The sequence below is a fragment of the Sceloporus undulatus genome, chromosome 6, assembly GCF_019175285.1.
Source record: "Sceloporus undulatus isolate JIND9_A2432 ecotype Alabama chromosome 6, SceUnd_v1.1, whole genome shotgun sequence".
NCBI classification, from domain to species: Eukaryota; Metazoa; Chordata; class Lepidosauria; order Squamata; family Phrynosomatidae; genus Sceloporus; species Sceloporus undulatus.
This window is the reverse complement of record NC_056527.1, coordinates 15,945,242-15,966,433: the sequence shown is the minus strand read 5'-3', so window position 1 is coordinate 15,966,433 and position 21,192 is coordinate 15,945,242. Positions and strand designations below refer to the sequence as shown.

General features: G+C 40.9%; 1 protein-coding gene across 1 annotated transcript in view; it reads right to left on the bottom strand.

The window, feature by feature from the left end:
* Window positions 1-793: 793 nt before the first annotated feature.
* LOC121934496 (phosphofructokinase, platelet) overlaps window positions 794-21,192 on the bottom strand; it is a 73,338-nt gene continuing 52,939 nt past the window's right edge. Inside the window, 9 exon segments of the mRNA XM_042475058.1 lie at window positions 794-1,389; window positions 2,297-2,402; window positions 4,247-4,346; window positions 6,532-6,643; window positions 8,241-8,302; window positions 9,408-9,572; window positions 17,524-17,676; window positions 19,206-19,293; window positions 21,085-21,155. Coding sequence (XP_042330992.1) covers window positions 1,251-1,389; window positions 2,297-2,402; window positions 4,247-4,346; window positions 6,532-6,643; window positions 8,241-8,302; window positions 9,408-9,572; window positions 17,524-17,676; window positions 19,206-19,293; window positions 21,085-21,155 — 996 coding nt within the window. The 3' untranslated portion in view covers window positions 794-1,250.

The window sequence follows — 21,192 nt, the reverse complement described above, 5'->3', positions numbered from 1 at the left end:
CTGTTTGGCACTGTTTTAACAGCCATGGCACTAGGGCACTCTGATAAGGAAGGCAAAATTTCTCACAAAACTACAGATTCCCAGAATTCTATAGCATTGGGCCATGGCAGTTAAAGTAGTGTCAAACTGCATTAATTATACAGTGAAGATGCAGCCACAGAAATGCTTGGAATTGAAATAAAAGGTTTCCCCTACATTTGGGTCCCTTGCTGGAAGAAGGGCAGGATGTAAATAAAATAATACATTTGCAACCTACATATGTGTTTTTTAAAAGCAAGAGAATGCAATATGTGAGTTAATATTAACAGAGTTTCACTCCAAATACTAGTTCCCACCCTCCCTTGTAAGGCATAGTGCAGCCCATCAGCCACTTGGGATCTTGGCTTTCAAGATCTGACTGTGTGTTCTGTATGCAGTTAGTTCTATCACAGCAAACTGACTAGGTAGTGGTTTTATCTTTTCCACTTAGCTAACAGCATTCAGAGCGAAGATGGTAGTGCTGGCAGAAGTATCGTCTTGCATATCAGGACTATTTCTGGCTGTTATCTCTAAAGACCTACTTCAATACAGTTTGTGTACTTAACTAGGACAGGAAAAGGGCAGCTTTTGGCTGTGTGGAGATTGGACTGCAGTTCCCTCAGTCCTAGTCAGCATTGACAATGGTGAGAGATGATGAGAGTTGCAGTCACAATGCCATGGGAAGGGCTGCATGGTGCCATCTCTGAGCTAGTAAAAGCAAGGGCAGATGAACCTGGTTCTGGCCTAAGGCTGTATAAAATAAATCACTCCCAACTTTATTTGTAATACAGTATTTTATTTCAGCAGGAGCATATAGAAGTTTCCTTTTTGTATGACACAAAACTAAGCCTCTTGTAATATACTTTTGAGTGTAAACACTATCTGGTAAAAGTGCAAGAGATGAATAACATCACACGGAGTGCATAGAACCAGTTTTTGGACAGGTTATCAGTAAGGAACACATCGGTAATTGGGGTAGTCTTTGTTAAGTTAGGCGCTAGGGTTTTTCTGTGGTGCATTTTTCTGTTTTTCTTTTTTAGAAGCCTAAGACAGCATCAGGTAGAGAACTTCTGTGACGGCCGCTTGTTTTTTTCCACATAAAGTGCTGGCACAATAACTTAGGATGTTACAAACAGAAGCTGTAACAAGTATTCTAAAGCACTGTTGACACACAATGGAGAGAGCTATTGCAACTTTTTAACAGTAGGACTTCTTGGGAGCAGTAGGACTTCTCAGACTCCTGCTATGCTTGGTCTATGCACATGCTCTAGCTGCCCTGAATCTGAAACATCGTAGCTGGTCTTGTATTTGGCCAGAATTTTCATCAGGGGACGTAGCTTTAGCCACCACTGCTTCTTCGGAATTCGGTGTCTGTTGATCAAAAGAAGAATGCCATCAGAAGTTGATATTTAAACTTACAACTGAGTTGTACATAAAAAAATTGAGTCAGTAACTTGTGCACATTCACGATGCAGCTCAGCTATGGGACAGGATCTGCTTATATTATGCTTCTCTACTAGCTGATTTATACTGAGTTCCACATTGCTAACTGAACCATGTGCAAGACACAGCTGGAAGCTCATTTTGCCCTTCTGTGAAAACCAAAGCTGATGGTTTCAGACTGATTGTGCTGTGTGATTGTCCGAGACCATTGGCATCTTTCCTCAGCTATGACCATAATTCCAGCTCCCTTAAGGTATAATCCTCTATCCTGGATTCTCTGAGATCTAAACTCAGTGTCTCTTTTCAGATGACAACATGAATCATTGCCTTAGAACACAGTTCTTCTAGTGGGACATGCAGTCTTGGATGTGTAGGTTTTATTTTATTTTTTGGCTTGAAAATAAATCTCCATTAAGTTTTGCCAGAAGCATTTCATCTGGCCAGAGAACCATCCATGCAAAACTCCTCTGCGTAGAGCTGATTTCACTCATACAATGAAAAATAATAAACATATAAGCTGAAGGCTTCTAAGCAGAGTAACACTTGGACTGGAAGCCCTGCAGAAGTAAATCCCAGCAGCTTTAACAATTCAAGGTGAAATAGTTCAGCACTATGCAGTGGTGGATGATTTAGTGGCTATTCCAGTCTTCCTGCACTTGCTACTCCCAGCATCCCCACACCTGTCTGGCCAGGTTGGCAAAATTAAGAGCCCAGCAAAAACTGAAGGGCCACAGGTCCCCCATTTTAGCACATTATTCTCAGAGACATTGCTGCTTTTCTCTCCACTATAATGCAATACTATTTTGGTGTGGGTTTTTTGTTTTGTTTTACATACACAAAATCTGTTTCATCCTTCAGTTCTACCACAGGCTGGAATACCAGGTTCCTTCGGCGCATACCCAGAAGACACACAGAATCATCAGTGTTGGCAAATACTCTCCCTTTAAAGGAAAAAAAAAGAGAGGGAGGGGAATACAATTCTGGTTTTACTTATACAAACTGCCACATGGTTAACTGGATCAATAGGGGGATACTCTATCATCAAGGGATGTTTGATTTGGTTATTAAAATGTTACAGTGAAAAACATTAATGTGAATTAGTGAAGAGTGTTAAGGATGTGCTTGATTTGATATTTACAATGGAAAATGACTGATGTTTGAGTAACTGAAAACATGATTATTCCAAATTAGTTTTATTTTTTAAACTTTTCTTAATTAGAGTTTTCAGTAAGTGCAACTGGGAGCTGATAAAATGCAAAATAATGTAACACATTACCTTCATCTGTGATCCAGGCAGCCACCAAGAAAAAACAAGAAAGGAAGAACACTTGTAACTACAACATGCTGAATTCCTAGCCATCTACTCATTTTAGTCAGAAACTTTTTTGGTGGGGAGGGGGCCTAGGATTCTGGCATAACAAAATTTAGCAAAACTGAAACACCTGTTTTGTGAACACAAGAAACAACCATTATCAAAGTCCATGACCCAAATCACTAAAAACTATGGCAAGTTGTTTTAAATTATTTTTTGGTAAACATTGTAATTTACTTCTATGAAGGTTTACTTAGAAATAAATCCCCAGTAGTTTGGTGGATATTATTCCCATCATCCAAGTAAGCTTGCCTAGGATGGCAGACTTGGGCCGAAAACAGATGGTCCTAAAAAGGGGTGGTGTAATACCGCCCCTTTGTGTGCTGGATCAGGGTCACGGCAACTGCATGCCATGGCCCCGATCTGGTCTTTTCCTAGCACAAAAAGGAGCTGCAGAAAGCTGCTCCTTTTTGCGCCAGGGAAAGGGCACCCCTTTCACCACTGCTGTGGCCCTTCTCTGATCCTGCAGTGTGTAGCGTCTGGCCATTGCGCCGCAGGAGCATTCCCACACTGCCTGCCGTTTGGTTGGGCATGTGGTGTGAGACCAGACTGGGGGTGGAGTCGGGGCATACATTGTGTGGTCGCCACACCCCACGTTGGCTCTTATCGCCGGTCTGTTTTGCCTCTTGGTTTGCAGAGGTAATCATGCAGTAGCTAATTGGAAGGACAATTAGGACAACTAAGAGTTGTTTATTTGGAATAACTGAATGAATTTCAGAACCTGGCAGTTACATTTTTGGACTATAACTCCCAGAACATTGGGGAATTGTAAGAAGTATAGTTCAGAAAAATAACTTCCTTGCCTTATAGAATGGTAATATAATGTGCATGGATGACTTGTCAATCTCAAATAGTCTCATCAGTATAAGCCAGGGATGAGTCAAATGCAGCATGTAGGCCAGCACTGTAACAATCTTTGAAAAAAGTTGTTTTTTTAAAAACTAAAAATGGCTACACAGCCTTGAGGACAACTTTGCCATGGTTTTTTACTGTCCTTCGCATGCTATTTTGGGCTACTCAGCTGTAACCAATACAGCTGTGGTCATTTATTACAGACCTCAATTTATGCGTTGTTACTACACCTTCATCACACCAAACCATTTCATGCTTCTGTAACATAATAAATAAATAATAAAAATAACATGTTGTAGGACTATTGAAGAATACAAAACCTATGAGTTTCTGGTTATATTATTGCTAGCAGGATAAAACTAGGGAAAACAACTTTGGTCTGTGCTATGCTTTCCTGTGTAGATGAGACAGTATTCCAATAAATGAACATCTAAGATGAACTAGCAGCACAATACATGTGCATTTTACTATACAGCAATGTTTCACAAGAATTTCCCACAACAGGCAGCAGTCAGTGCATGGAGCTAGTTATTATGAAAAATGTCATTAATGTTTCCTCACCTCTTCGATAACATTCTTTGAGTTTCTTTGAGAGCCACAGAACAGCTTTTGCTGAAATTTTTGTTCCAAAATTTCTATCGAATGGAGAAGGAGCACCACCCTATGAAATTCAAGAGTGAGCAGACATTCAAATTTTTCAGAACTGAGTCTGGTATTACACATTAGAAAACATGCACAGGAGTGGCTGTCTATCATCAAGGTACAAACTGAGACACAATCATGTGCAAGCAGTCATGCCAACAACTAGTGGTCTAGCATGAAAAGATATATGGTATTGTCTTTATAGGCCATTATGATAGGCCTTTTTACAGAAATCCCTAGACAGGATTCAGGTCTACCTAGGCCAGAGGTTCCCAAACTGGGGGTTGCGACCCCTTTGGGGGTCGCCAGGTTGAGAATCCCCCCCTGCCTCCCCTTCTTGCTGGCGCAGGCACTGCATGGGGAAAAGGGGACGGGGACATGTCTGCCTCCTCTTTCCCTTCTCCATGCGGGGCTGCCTCCTCCTCACTTTCTTCCCACGGCTGCCAGGCAACCATGGGAAGAAGGGGACAGGACTGCAAGCCCCAGCAGCCTTTGTGATCAGAAGTCCTGCCCCTTCTCCCTGACAGCCTCCCTAATTGGTTGGGAGGCCAGGCAGGGGTGGGACTTCTGGCCGCAAAGCCCGCTGAGGCTTGTAGGCAGCCAAAAATCCTGCCCCTTCCTGGCCTCCCAACCAATCAAGGAGGCCGCGGGCGGGACTTTAGTCCCCAATGGGGGTCGCGGCCCAACAAAGGTCAAAGCAAGGATCACAACAGAATCAAAATTATTGATTCACGCAGCTGCAAAACCTTAGTTGACCTTTTCTGCAAAACAAAGCTAACAAAATGAATTTCAGCACGGAGAAATGTAAAGTACTGCACTTAGGGTGGAAAAATGAAATGCACAGATATAGGATAGGGGACACCTGGCTGAATGAGACTACATGTGAAAGGGATCTTGGAGTCCAAGTAGACCACAAGTTGAACATGAGTCAACAGTGCAATGCGGCAGCTAATAAGGCCAATGCTGTTTTAGGCTGCATCAATAGAAGTATAGTGTCTAGATCAAGGGTAGGCAACCTACGGCCCACGGGCCAGATGCGGCCCGGTGAGGCCTTGGAACTGGCCCCAGCCTGGTCCTGCCACCGATTGCCGCCGGGGCCTTTGGCCTATCAGGAGGAGGCAAGCAAGTGGTGGGCAAGGGGGGGGCAATTGTCTATAGAAGCCTCAGAAACATGCATTTATATTAACATGTTTTAAAAAATTAGCAAATTTTTTCGCGTGTCTTCCATTTCCTTTAAAAAAATGTCCTCCATTTGAAAATTTTGTCCTACATTTGTCCCGGTTTATTTATTTATACATTTTTTTAAAAAAATATATTTAATTATTTATTTTTTGGCTTCGGCCCCCCAGTTGTCTGAGGGACAGCAACCTGGCCCCCGGGTCAAAAAGGTTGCCTACCCCTGGTCTAGATCAAGGGAAGTAATAGTGCCACTCTATTCTACTTTGGTCAGGCTCCACCAGGAATACTGTGTCCAGTTCTGGGCACCACAATTCAAAAAGGACATTGTGAAACTGGAGCGTGTCCAAAGGAGGGTGACTAAACTGGTGAAGGGTCTGGAAACCATGCCCTATGAGGAACAACTTAGGGAGCTGGGGATGTTTAACCTGGAGAAGAGAAGGTTAAGGAGTGATACGATAGCCCTGTTTAAATACTTGAAGGGACGTCACATTGAGGAGGGAGCTAGCTTGTTTTCTGCTACTCCAGAGACTAGGACCCGGAACAATGGATGAAAGCTACAGGAAAAGCGATTCCATCTCAACATTAGGAGGAACTCCCTGACAGTAAGGGCTGTTCGACAATGGAACACACTCCCTCAGAGTGTGGTGGAGTCTCTTTCCTTGGAAGTCTTTAAACAGAGACTGCATGGTCATCTGTCGGGGATGCTTTGAGATTTCCTGTATGGCAGAGGGTTGGACTGGATGGCCCTTGCGGTCTCTTCCAACTCTATGATTCTATGATTCAGTGCTAACTACTTTAGGCCAAGTTATATTTAATACTAATTCAGCCAAAACAACCAGACATGTAAAATCCTATCTGGCCATAAGAATTATAGTTCTAGGTGGTAGAAGCAGACCCTGAGCACTGGAATCATGGGAGGGATGCTGCATCTCTTGTAGCAGCTTTTGTGCTCATGTTGCCATTGCTTCTTCATCAGAATGATCATACAACTGTTTCAATCTGAAGACTTTCCAGCACTTACATACCTGCTGCATGTGACCCAATACATTCTTTCTGCAGTCAAAGACTCCTTTCCCTTCCTCAGAATACAGCTGGTAAATGAAGTCAGTTGTGTAATTCTCACTACTGTTTTCATTCCTATACAATAAAGAATAAAAAGGGGTGGGGTTTTTTGGTCATTTATGTCTAGCTTTTCTTCCATAAGTAACTCAGGTAACATAGCTAGGAGTTTCCAAGTAGTGTCCTACCTAGGAACTGACCAGATCCAGACCTTTCAAAAAACAAAACAGCAAAAGAAATGTATTGTATTGTGGGGAAGAATAAGGGAACCGACAAATGTCCATAACCAACTGCCCTATACCCAGGGTGAGCATCAGCATCAGGCAGCTGCCAGGACTGTGGATTCCAAACCTCTACAGATTCACTGCAGCTTAGTTTTTAACCTTGTTGCTAGTGATGCAATTTGACTGCCATTTTAAAATATCCTAAAGTACACTAGAGATCATAGAAATTTTAAATGGTAGTGCCTCACATTGCCTACTGGAGGGACAATACATAGATACTGGAGCAGGGAATCAACATTATTTTCCTACTGGGCTCTTTGGAGCTGCATCTGTCTATACAGTGCACCCTTGCTATCCGTGGGGGATCCATTCCGGACCCACCCCTCCCGTGGATAGCAAAAAACACGGGACCTTAAGTCCCATTCTTTTCAGTGGGCATGCACTCCTGTATGTGCGTGCGCCCATTGAAAAAGCTGGGGTTTGCCATCCATGGAAGCTCAAACTGTGGATGGCAAGCCCACAGTTGGTGTGGGTGTGCTGTATAAGGAGTGGACAACTTGTTTCTGTAGCTGCATCTGCCACATACAGGAAGAGGAGGAGGCAGATCTAGTTTTGAAAAAGCCCATGGGATTAAAACAAACAGTGGTGGACAAAATTGGGCAGAATGCCCTTAGGTTCCTTCCCCTTGGATGGGACAGTTGGCCATGCCCCCTATTGTAGAAATGGCAGGAATGGAGTTCCTCACTGTAAAACCTTGAGGAAACTTGTCCACAGACTATATTTTTTCCACTATATTAAATCAGTCTGAACTCTCCTTAGAAGACAAGATGACTAAACTGAGGCTGTTGTACTTCGGCTATATTATGAAATGACACTATTGCTTAGTAAGGCAGAAGGCATTAGGAAATTAGGACTGCATTCCAGATGGATAGACTCAGTCAAAAAAGCCATGACCCTGAGTCTGTAAGACCTGAGCAGGGTGGTTGATGTTAGGGTGGATTTGGAGATCTCTCATTCATAAGGATGCCATAACTCAAAGTTGACTTAATGGAAATTAACAACAACAAATTCTAAATCAGACTTTTCTTCCACCTAGCCCACTACTGTCCCCGAAGGGAAAGGATGTGCATTTTGTCACCAAACTATATCCTCTTGCCAGGGACGTAGCCAAGGGGGGGGGGAGGTCTTGGGGTCCAGACTCCCCCTTCCATTAGAAAAATGAATGGTGTGTGCTGCTGCGCCGCCGTGCCCAAGCCCCATTATAATGGTGGCACTTAGTCTGGACCCCCTCCCTTCCTAAAATCCTGGCTACGTCCCTGCTCTTGCTGAGGAAGATGCCTTCCCTTTTCCCAGATATCTACTGCTATTCATTCTTATCTGCCTGCAAAAATACTATATTCATTACAATATCCCTTGATTTTACAATGCATGTCAGAAAGTTGTCAGCTTACCTTAACACCAAACCTCGCTGAATGTCGGTTTTCATCTTTTCTGTTAGATGTTCTACATTGGCCTGTGGAAAAAGTAAAGCAGTTTTCAAAGCACGTAAATGGGCTCTAGGTCAAATCAAGCCTGAACTCTCCCAGAAATCAAGATTACTAAACTGAAATGGTTGTATTTTGGCCATATCATGAGAAGATATCACTCTGTTGAAAAAACAATAATGCTTGGTACGGTACAGGGAAATAGGAAAAGTGGAAGGCTACATTAGATAGAGTCAATCAAGAATGGATCTGAATCTACAAGATCTGAGCAGAGCTGCTCCTGATACTTGGAGGTTTTGCATTCCTAAGGGTGTCAAAGAAGTCAACTTGACATCAGTTAATAACAAATTTAACTATTGCTAACTTTTGTTTCAAAGGGTCCTAAAGTAGTGCCCACTCTGTCACCAATGTTTCATGTGGCAATTTAATTGATTACAGGGACAAGCAGGCTCCTGCTGTCATGTACTGAACCAGGGAAATGTATGAATTGTAATATCCATATTCTTCCCACAAGAATGACACAGGGGACTTTAAACTCCATTCTTGTGTGGTGTAGCTCCTTAAGAGGATAGACTCAAGTAGTTAGTCTCAATGCAAACCCATTCGTTCCAAAGCCTACTAGTTCCAGAAAGTGAGTTTGTAAAATAGCACTATTTTGTAAGCATTACAGAATGGAGCAAGACTGACAAAAGTATAAGCACTCCATCTTGTGAAAATAAGGGGAAAATAATATGACCAGACAGTACATAAGAAATATGATCAATGTTTTAAGGATTATACATCTTGCTAAGTTTGATGCTTCATTTTTAATACTGTTAGCAGCAAGGTAATTGCTTTTTATTACTCTTACTCTTATTACAGCAAAATACAGCAGTAAGGGTGCAAGTCAGTTATTATTTTTTTATCCCATAGGCAGTTCCATACATACATATACATGATTTGGTACCTACAGTATCAAGTGATAGCATACACATGTGAATAAGGTCCAATTAGAACAGATAGTTGTTTCCAAATTACTGTTCATCAACAGGAGAGATCTCAAACATCACAAAATTTAGATGTGTTGACATGTACATAAATGTCATCTTCAATTGGCATACGAATAAATAAGAAGCAGAGAAAAGATCTGCCTACCTGGAGCTCCCGAATATCAAACGACTCTTCAAAAATGTATGCAGCATCAGCACCAGCAGCGAGTGCCCCCATGTTGGCCAGGTACCCGCAGTATCCGCCCATGGTTTCAATGATGAACACACGGCGCTTTGTTCCACTTGCAGACAGTTTGATTCGATCACAGGTCTAGGAAATAATGGCCTATTAGCAACTTACAAGCCAAAGACTCAACCCGTCTGAATACTGTTTCAGTATTGCCAGTGCTACTACTTTGTCATAGCGATCACTGTAATGCATCATGAAAACTAAAAAGTGTTAAATTAACAATATTATCCTTCTCTTGTTCTTCCAGATGTCATCTAAAATGTTTCACATCTTACCCATTGTATGATTGATATGAATCTTGGCACATTTTTAAATTGAATTTCTGGTGTTGTGCTAGACACAGAACTCCAAGACATTTTTTGATTCCTAAGTATCCAAGCTCTGGATATTTTTTTTATGATAGATAAACCCAGCTTGTTTTGCATCAAATGTCAAAGGTGCAAGTCCATTCAACTTCATATAAAACAATGCCACCAGAAGACACAATGAAATATAAATATTAACTAAAAATATTTCAGAGATGGTCTAATCCTAGACTCTTGGAAATCCTATTCAAACAAGAAAGCCTTACAAATGATTTTAGGCAATTCTCAAGGACCAATCTTTGCACTGGAAGGTAATAAATTTTACAACTCAATGTGGAGGCCTTGCATTGTGTTGAGGTAAGGAGAGAAACATAATCCTTGCTTTTAATAGTTATTATCACACTTTCACGATAGGATCTAAACATTGGGCATCACTATATGGAAGAGAATTATCTTTATAAGGGTGTAAAGAATACTCACTTGTTTCTTGTCCTCAGTGGTGTTGTTCAACTGCTATTAAATTTTTAACATTTCTGGACTTTTATTATGAAACATTTTTGTTAATCTAAGAAAAACTTTATTGTAGAAAAATACGGCCAAAAAAGTATATTTTGTGTTAAAGACCTGCTTTGGTACAGAAAATAATGCTTCTGCAGTAAATGTACTTTGCTGTGTAAAACCATCATCTTGGGGACAAAAATATTTTTAGCAATTACATTCTGAAAAGAAAAAAGTAACCGTAAAATATTCTCATCTAGTGGAGAGGAAAAAATTGAAATTCTTTGTTTTTGCCAGTGAGAACAAAATAAACCAATACAGTAGAGTCTCAATTATCCAACTTAAATGGGTCGGCTGATAGTGGGATAAGTGAAAATGTTGGATAATCTGGAGGGTCCAAAAAATTGTCCTCAATGACAGCGTGCATGCACCCACACTGCCATTGGGGACAAAAGTCCCTCGCCTCGCCTCACCTCCCTCCCTCCCTTCCCTCTTTCCCTGCTTACTTCCTGAGTCCTGCTTGCTCTGCGGCGGCTTCTGCCAGCTTTGCTGCGGGGGGGGGGGGGGGGAGTCTGCTGGGTCTGGGGGAGGGCTGAGGTTCCAAGCCACAAAGAAGAGGACCGGGCGCTCGGCCCAGGTGGCGTGGATTTCCTCGGTGGCTTGGATTTCCTCAGCCTGCAGGGAGTGCGCGGACTCCCTTTGGGCTGAAGAAATCCAAGCCACGGTGGAAAGGACTGGGTACTTGGCCCAGGCCTCTTCTCAGCAGCTTGGATTTCCTCAGCTCACAGGGAATGTGTGGACTCCCTTCGGGTTGAGGAAAACCAAGACGCCACGCCATTATCCAACGTCGCATGCTTTTTTGAGAGCGCGCCACACGCGTGCTCACGAAGAAGTATGGGACGTCAGATAATCCGGAACGTCGGATGACCAAAGGATGAATGATCGAGACTCTACTGTATCTGCATCCACAATGGGACAATCTTGCAATTGTTATACAAGTGACTCAAAAATCAAAGGGAGTTGCAGGCGGAGTAGGAGATGGCTTACAAAGTACTCCTTTTATGTGATCAAAGCAGCAAGTTGAAATCTAAGCCATTATGTTACATTGTTATCAACTGACTAGTTTCCAAAGCCCTGAACTCATTTGCAGCTTATGCTAAAGAAACATGACAGCAACAGGTCAGCTTTATCATGAGAGACTAAAATTAACCATTGACCACAGGCAGAAAAAATAACAAACTATTTTTACTAGTGCAGCAGAAACTGCTGAAGAGGGATACTCCTGATCAACTACAAAAGCTACTCGCCTTTTTGGCAGTGGAATGGCTGCTATAAAAAAGTATGTGGAGCGTTCCCCTTTTCCCTTCCTATTTAGCAAGGGAAAAGAGCCTGAAGAAACCCAACCAAACTGATTCAGGAGGACATCAAACACATCTGTATTGATTTCTGTTCATGCCTGCCATTGAGAAGAAAAACTGATGTTAGACTAGCACTTCTGCACCCCAGAATATAGGTAGAAGCGTTTCCCAGGTATCTTCCTGGGATGTCCATCAGGGTCTCCAGCACTATATTAATAAAGCCCCAAAGGTTTTTTTTAAAAAATGCATTCAAGTGTTCACTCTGGCATTTTTAATCCTAGCTATCTTTTCAAGTGATGAAAGGCAAGGCAGCCACACAGACTGAATATTAATCAGGATATAACTTGTTCTTTCCCCAGAGATCAGAAAAAAAATCCTCTTTCCCCTATTTTTTTCCTCCTGTTTAGTTTGTAATAATTTGCCTGATGAAGCCAATGGGAGCTTCAAAAACTTGCAACAAGTACAGTCAGCCCGCACCATATGCGGGCTTCCCTCACGTGGCTTTCAGCTTATGCTGAAGCCGCGATACAATTTAATGAAAGGTGTGTGGGCCCATGGCGCATGAGCCACACCATGCACATGCACCAGATTGTTTTCAATGGGGCATGAGCATATGCTGTTCCCCCCTAGGGGGGGGGGGGGGGGGTCCAGAACAGATCCCCTGCATATGGCAAGTGCAGACTGCATATTGTGCATTTCAGTTGGCCAATGACTGTACTGCAGCCAGTTACTCAAGACCACAAGGTTGAGAGTTCAAGACCAGCAAAAGGGCCCAAGCTCGACTCAGGCTTGCATCCTTCCGAGGTCGCTAAAATGAGTACCCAGACTGTTGGGGGCAAATTAGCTTACTTGCTAATTAGCTTACTTGCTGTTCACCGCTATGATCTTTGGAATAGCGGTATATAAATAAAACAAATTATTATTATTATTAATGACACTGTTTGGTGGATTTTTGTTTGAATTTGCTAAATGGCCAACACAGCTACCCCTGCATATTTCCTTTTTGGACTGCAACTCTCAAAAATGTTCAGGCAGCATGGACAGCAGGAGCGATGCGCTCCAAAAATAACTTTTCCAAGATGTATTTCGTATTATGTGTGGGCCAGACCTGATGCTCTCGGTTTGTTTTAGCCCACTGCAAGTGGTAGCACAGCATTCTAACAAGGAGTCTAACGTGTTAATGAAATCTTCGTCCAATTTCAAGAAATTAAGCGAAGTGATCCTCAGAATTGGAGACCACCATTCCAATTTGATCCTAGATTCTTAAATCAATGATGTAAAGCACAAGACTTCTAAAAATGGCCTTTCCCTTTCAAGTTTTCAGATACCCAGTCCAGATCTATATTGAAGTATTTGTTGTCTTACCTCGACAATGGCATTCAGGGAAGTATCAGCACCGATACTGAAGTCGGTGCCAGGCACATTGTTGCTAATAGTAGCAGGCAACATGCAGATAGGAATGCAAAACTCCTCAAAGCGGGACCGGGCTTCAGCCAACTGCAAACAGCTCTCAAAAGCCTAAAGCAGTGGTATAAGGAATGATAAGCCAGATGCTTTGTGCCCCTACTTTGCAAAATTATGAGGCATTCAGCTAGTGGCTCCTTATGTGTGGCAATGGAAAGTCTGGATTTCAGTAGTAAATAAACAAAATCCGTCAAAGCTAAATATTTCATGGAAACCTGCCATGGATTGCTGGAATTGCATTGGTGCAGAAGAAAGGCAACCACAGTTAGTAGAAGGGTGAAACAAGCAAAAATGTGGAAAACAGAAGAGATAAAAGTATCTTAGTAAAAGACATTAATGACTGAAGAAATTGTTTTTCTCCACACTGGAAGACTGAGGGAGAAAAATAAGTGATGGAAGACAAGCTACAGTTTCTCAAACCTCATCCTCTGAAATGGACTTGGAATTGGTCCACAGCTGAAAGAAGATGCCAAGAGCAGACACAGTACGGCAGCCATCAATAATTGGTGATCATCAGTGAACCTAGACCTCCTCACATGTCTTCTGCATGTGTGAGAAAAGCCAGGATGAGGATGAGCCTGACATTTTACATGGGGCTCTGGAGCAAGCATATGCTTGCCAAAGCCAAGCATGATATGACTGACCTCTCACACTGGAGGCTGAGATTCCTGTATGAGATTTTCATGAGTGCATAGTAGATGGTAATTCCAACATAGCCCTGCTCCAATATTGCATCGTGTTGTCACACAACCAACATGGCCAACCACTCTCTCATTGTACAACAGTTGGTTCAACTCTCCACCCTTGGTAAGGATTGCTCTTACCAAATCTTTCTGGGGGCATTCTTAGATTTGCAAATTGGTTTCTGCTGGTGTTTCAGAGCTGGCACAGTCTGCAACATGATGCCACTCTCGGGCAAACTCAGAGAAAGTGCAACTGCTTCCATAAAGGACTTTACAGCAGCATAAAGCAATAACTGGATTCCATCCTCCATTTACTTGAGACTGATGAACTAAACTATACCCAGCTTCACATGAACTAGCACAGCATAAGCATAGTTTTGGCCAATGATGGATAGAAAGTGGCAGATCCAGAATTATCATTGCGAATGAGCTGTGACTACGGCTGGATCTGCACTGCAGATTTAATGCAGTTTGACACCATTTTAACTGCCATAGCTCCATGCTATGGGATCCTAAGATTTGTAATTTGTTGCAGCAGAACTCTCTGACAGAAAAGGCTAAATATTTCACAAAACTACAAATCCCATAACTCCATAGCACTGAGCCATGACAGTTAACATGGTGTCAAACTGCACTATTTCTGCAGTGCAGATTCAGCCTAAATTTTCTCTTGTCAGAATGAGGGAAATTTTCAGGTACATTTCAGGTGACATTTCACATGGAAATAGAATTATCTGTTTGAGAACAAGAAATATGCCAGTACTTTCAGAATTTCCTTTCCACACCACCATGCTGCAGAAGATTCTGAGGCAATTCACATATGTTGCAAGCGAGACCTGTTTGCAGGTAAGCATGTGCTCATGCATACACTCCACATCCCTCACAGTTGTACATGGCAATGGAAGGAATAGTGTTGAGTAATCCATCTTTCAGAAATATCTGACTGCCATTAGTAGAACACGATTTAAACACTCCTGGTAGTAGCAAACAAATATGTCACAATGCCCTCCCCACAAGTGCTAAGGCCATAGGAAGCAAATATTCTGTTAGAGAGATCTAATAACTACCAGCTACCTATCTAATCAGACTTTGTAGTATCTGCATTTTAAGCATAGTGCCAAGAAAGAAGAAAGAAAAGAGGAAAGGCAATAAAACCTCTAGATCAGTAAAATGAAACAAGAAAACCCATGAAGCAGATTGAGGACAGCAAGGAACTTGAAGGAAAGCATTACTCACCTTAGTATGTTGGTAAAAACGGATGGAGATTTTTTTGTACCAGAACTGGAAACCAGAACCACATAGAGTTTATATCAAGTGAGGGAAGCTGTACCATGCACAGCTCAGTCTTCTCCCTATGCAAGTCTGACATGCCATACCAGAACTAGAAGTAACATGTCACTTTCAGTTTTCATTTTGCCTGATTGCAAGGACAGTAATGGAGGCTAAGAGCCTTATCATACAAGAAAGAGTGGAAACGGTGCCAGGGAGCAGCAGCTTTCTTTGTTGCCTTACTACATGACATCATAACACTTCAGCTTACTTCCCACCTGAGAAGGTTGTAAAAGCACTTTTTTTTTTCTAGCTAGAAAAATCTGTTTGACAAAATGCCTGTTTTTACAACCATCTTCTGTGCAAGAAGAAAACTGAAGCACTATGACATCATGCAGTAAGGTACAGAGACAGCTGCTAATTTCCAGTGCTGTTTCTGCTTTGTTTTCTTGAGCAATAAGGCTTTCAAGGAAGCAAATCCACCATGTCCTAAAGTATTTTTGCATGGTTTTGGACTATTTGGGATGAGAAAAATGCACTAAAAATTGAAACTGGAGAGGGAAGTTTACAAAAATTGGTATCCTGGGAAGAGCAAAAATAAAATTGGCAGTCTTAGGCAGTGTACAGACCATACTTTCCCCTCCTTTGCTTTATGAAAGAAGACTCAAAACTATGGACAATGGTTCAATTCAGTATCCTATGAAGAATGACTTCCCTAGGATAAAAAGAACTGAAATCTTCTGGAGCTTTCTGTGGTCTCTTTTCACATTTGAATGGTCATGAAAGCAGATGAAGCTTTTAATGTGTGGATGCATTGTGTTTATTTTATTATGCTTTAAATGATTTTTAAAACTGTTTTTTAACCTGTGCTTTTATATTTTATGCTTTAGATAGAACTGTGGTTTAATTATCTACCGTATTAACATTGGGATTTTTTTAGGCAAAAAAAATATGTCTAATGTCTAGATCAGTGAAACCACACAAGAAAACCCATGAAGCAGATAGCAAAGAACTATGGTTTAATTCTCATTTAACTTTTGTTAATCATTTGTTCTAAATGATTGCGAGTCACTTTGAATCCTATGCACTTGGAAAAGGCAGAAAATGGATGAATTAATATGTCACAACCTATCTTTAAAATGGTATGTTGCTGTTATGTGTCTTCAAGCCGACTCTAACATACAGCCACCATACCATAGGTTTTCTATGTAAGATTTATTTAGAGGATGTTTGCCATTTCCTTCCTCTAAAGGTGACACGAGTATGATTTGCCGAAATACATCCAGTGAGTTGTACAGTTGAGCAGGGTGTCAAACTTGGTGTCGCAGAGTTCTAGTCCAACTAGCACTACACCATTCTGGCTCTTTTCTTTAAAGTAGGCATGTGATTGCACATGTTTTAAGAGAAGGCTTGAGCGGATCTGTGACTAGAGGCATAGGAATGTTTGGGGAGTTTTGAAAACTTAAAACATTTAATATCGATTTCCTGCCTCAAAGCGACTCCCATGCCAAATCATGTAATGTTTTGAGGCTCAGTAGTTTAAAAAACAATTCGCCATATGGAGTGGAGGAAACATAAGCACAACATCCCCAGGAAATGGAGAATTAGCAATTTTTCCAGTCATCTCTTATTTATGATTTTTAAAGTCTGTTCTATATGAAACTTTAAAAACACGTGTCTAAATGATAAATATATTTAGATGTTTTCAGTCCTGTCAAGCTATAAGCTTTGAGCTAACTAATTAACCCAGATGCACAGATCTCTATAAGCATATTGGAGGCTTGATGAAAATCAAGTGTTTTTTCTCATCCTTGAAGAAAGTGGAACATTTCTAATGTGATGCCTACACTAAAACTTGATTTTGACCCTTGTGGGGGGTTTTGGTTACAGGACCATCACAGATGGCAACAAATGCGACATTCAAGGCCCATAATATTCAACTGCTGCAATATACGTTATTATGCATAATATGTGTTGGTGGATGATCCATAGGCAGCCAAATCTGTGGGATTGCCGATGCTGATATGGAGGGTTACTGTATTAGGATACTTGCAAGAGACCAGCTAAGTTGACCCTTTCCATGAGCATATAATAATCCTCTGCCATTTCTTGATTTTTCACTCTAGGATGTTGCAACGGCCATCCTAGTTAACACATATTGTTTTTTACTTTGTTTTAATGGTACATGTTGGCCACCCTGAACACCAAATTGTTGAGAACCTCGGGTTATAGTATATAGAGGAATGAAATAAGAATCAGCTTTCACATTTTCTGAAACATACTGGCTTATCAAGCAACCATCTGTGTATGTGTGCACACATGTATTTACGTCTAGTTCCTGCTGCAATCCCATTTCCCGATGTTCTGGTCCAAGAGAATCTCCAGCTCCAGCCATGTTAAAGAGTGACCAGGGAAGCTATGTTAGTGAGCATGCAACAAGAGAAGAGAGACTTACATCAGTGATAGTGTTGAGAGCAGTATCTGCACCAATGCTGAAATCAGAACCTGGTACATTGTTGGATACGGTTGCAGGAACCATAACCATGGGAATACAGAACTCGTCATATTTCTCCCGGGCAGCGGAGAGTTCCAAAAGTCCCAGGTAAGCCTGATGGGTACCCATGGTAACATATGCAAAATGAGAAGGAGGATAAAAAGAAGTCTGAGTTATAGCAATACGGACTGGGAAGTGGCAGAGGGATTCAGTTACTATAACACAGACACATATGAGACACATGGCAGGTTTTTTATATATATAATTTAAAAGATAGGTTGCTTTAATTAGAGAGGGGGGAGGGGGGCAGGAAACCCAAACCAAACCTTTTCCAGGTTTATGTGCTCATGTATCTGGCAAGTATCTGTTTACATTATTTCAAAATCCTCTTTGACTGGGGAGCATGACAGAACAAAAACTATATACAACTTGGGGAGGAAAGTTTCTCTCAAATCATGTTTGACACTCTTAAAAAATAGTGTCTGTCTCCAGCCACACAGAGACACTAGAGAAGACCTCATACAGAAAGTAAGAATACACAAAAAAGACACAAGCAAAATATACTGTAACATCAACTATTAGTTTAAGTACTTTTAAACATTATAAGGCAGAACAGTAGAGAGAGAAAAGTCCCACACCTATACATTATTTTCTTTTTCTAAGGTGGTTACATTATCCTTAATATTTTTTTCCTATAGGGATCACATTGTTCTTTATTAGTGTTTTTCCTGTGACAAAAGAATACATTTATGAAATTTAAAATTCATCCTACTCTAGTAGGATGAATGCTCAAGAGTAATGGTTGCAGATCATATTCACAACCAATACAGCAGATTCTGAGACCAAAGCCAATGTCAGAGTTCTAACTTTCACAAATGTCCGATGCAGTTACACCTTTAGCCACAGAATAGCAGATGCTAAGACTTGGGGAAGTTGCATCTATCTGAAGCAAGCCTTAGTGGGTTAGCACTTCAATTACTTTCACTTATGCGGTTTTCTATTTACACAGCATTTGGAATTAACCCTAGTTTTGCATAAGTCAGCAGACATTGGCTTAAATCCTGTGGGTTAGTCCCAAGTAGAACAGTCAACTGCTGAATGGTCAAACAACCAAATCCCATTGGTTCAATGGGTCAATTGTAGTTGAAAGTAGCAGTAGGACTTCAACCATTATCTTCTAATAGTTCTCTTATTTCCACTGGGATTCTAAGTACTATTATCTAGAGGCCATTGGTACATAGGCTGCACATTCAGTACAGAAATGGAATGGAAAGAAGAAATCAGAACTCATCAGGTCATTTGGTTCCCATTATAAGGTTGTCAATACAATGCTGAGAATCTGATGGCAATTTATAGTTTCAACCATGATCTGTAAGAAAAGGGACTTCCTTTCTACTTGCCTTGCACAGAACACTACTCAACAGTCTTCTTGCAGTGCAACAATGACAAACTGCAACTTTACTTTGAGTTATACCTATTTAAAATCTCTAATGACTTCACTGCCAATGAACAACATCAGTCTGAATGAGACATTTAACAGTGGGAACATTTGAGCGATTAGGCTTTGATAACCAAGTCTTAGTACTTTATAGAGCTCATTTAACATCAAGAATTTGCAAGTGAAACAAAGCAAGTGATATTACCTCGAAGCCCCCTATAACCATAAGGGCATTGATGTTATGACTCCGCATCTGTTCGGCAATCTTCTCCATATGCTTCGCAGGGAGAGTACTATAAAAACATGTATACCTATATTAAAGGGCTATGAACAACACATGTAGGGATACATTTTGAGTGATACATAACTATACCATGCTTTTCAACATATTAATTTTATAAAAGCATGAGTTGCCTTGCATCTCAGTCTTGGGAGAAAGGAAAGAGAGACATCAAATAAAAAAGAGACGTACATGAAATTATTAATTTAACATACATTACTGTATTTTATAAAAGACCTTGCTTCCATGTTGTATGGATGAATTCTCTCACCTCACTATGTACTAATTTAATTTTTACACTATTTTTAATATTTCCCATTTTTCTTCATTACCTTTCTGACAAAGTATGCTTCCACATATGTAGAGATAAAAAAAATCAGAATAAACTGATAAATTTTATAAGCTCATACATTTTTATCTTTAAGCAAATTTTCTCTCTTTCTAGTAATGGAAAACACATGAAACTGACTGAAGAATAAATCTTCATTACTTGCATTGTACCTGAACACGCAAGGTGCATGAAACAAAGGAAAACTATGCTTCCACTAAACCAGGGGTGACTTTATCAATGATTAACATTATAAAGCATTAACTGGGGAGAGAGCCCAGGGCTGACAAACATTCTGCATTAGGTGGGAAACAAGGGAGCAATAACAAAAGGATAGACATGTCTGGTATTTCTTCCCTTCTTTTTCTTTTCTTCTTCTTAACTTTTAATAAAGTTGTTCTGAAAGACATTACTTATTAAGGGACAAAACAAAAAATGTCATTACTGTTCTGTTAGAGGGGGAAATAAAAATGGACAATTAAGAATAAGAATACACTTAAGAATTACAGTTGCAGTATTATGACCATTTTTTAAAGTGTTGCCAGCTTCCATGAACCTGAAGGATGGGAGGGAGGGTATCTAAATACAGTATAGCAAGTTGTATCTGGAGTGCCTGGATAAAATATAGCAAGTTGATTCTGAAAGACCTTCTTCCATTTGCAGAAGAAACTGACATCTAGTAGAGGTGAACATTTTCATGCATTTTCCCACCCCTGAAAATCTCCCTCGCATTCACTCTATGCTAATCTTCATGGTCTCCCGAAGTACAAGGATCTACAAGGGAAACAAGGAAATGGTGACATAAATCTCCTTCTCCTTCCTCTTTCAAGTGGCATCGTCCAAAGGTGTTACAAGATCCCTTTGCAAACTAAAGGGCTAAACAGACAGGCAAAAAGAGGTGCTTTCAGGCTGACTTGAAGGTGTGGTGTTTAGATGACACATGCCTTGAAGCCAGCAGGAAAGTACCCTCTAGGCACCTTATGCTGAGAAAAGCTGTTTCAAAAAGAAGCAGGTTTTTTTCTGCTTTTTCCTGACTTGAAGCTATATCATGTGGTCATGAGCACTCCAGCTGCCTTGGGAGCCGGCGGTGTGGTTGGTGGGGTTTCAATGTGGCTTCAGAAAAGGCAGCTTCAAGCCACTTTTTCCTGCCCATCTGTTTCGCCTCCATGTTTCTGTGTGGCAGCTACCACTGCTCTCTGGTCACTGAAATAAAAATCCATTCATTCACTCAAAGTGTTCAGACACTATATAACTTAGGTATATAGACCTATATCACTATATGAGCGTGCACAAGTCTCAAGATTTACAGGGTAGGATTTCCACTCAGTTCCACAACTATCCCAGGCCCATCTAGTAAGGTCATGTGAGAGACCTTCTCAGTAGCTGTTTCCAGGCTGTTTCATTCTCTTCTACAGAAGGCAAGGCTGTACAGGTTTTAACAACTGAATTTGCTACAAGGAATAATATTTAAATTACCGTTTTGTGCCCAGAATTGAACCTCCTTGGCCAGTCCATCCTCCAACATCTCCCCAGCTGATTTCTTTGATCTATAATTTAAAACAAGTAAAAAAGTTTAAGTAATTT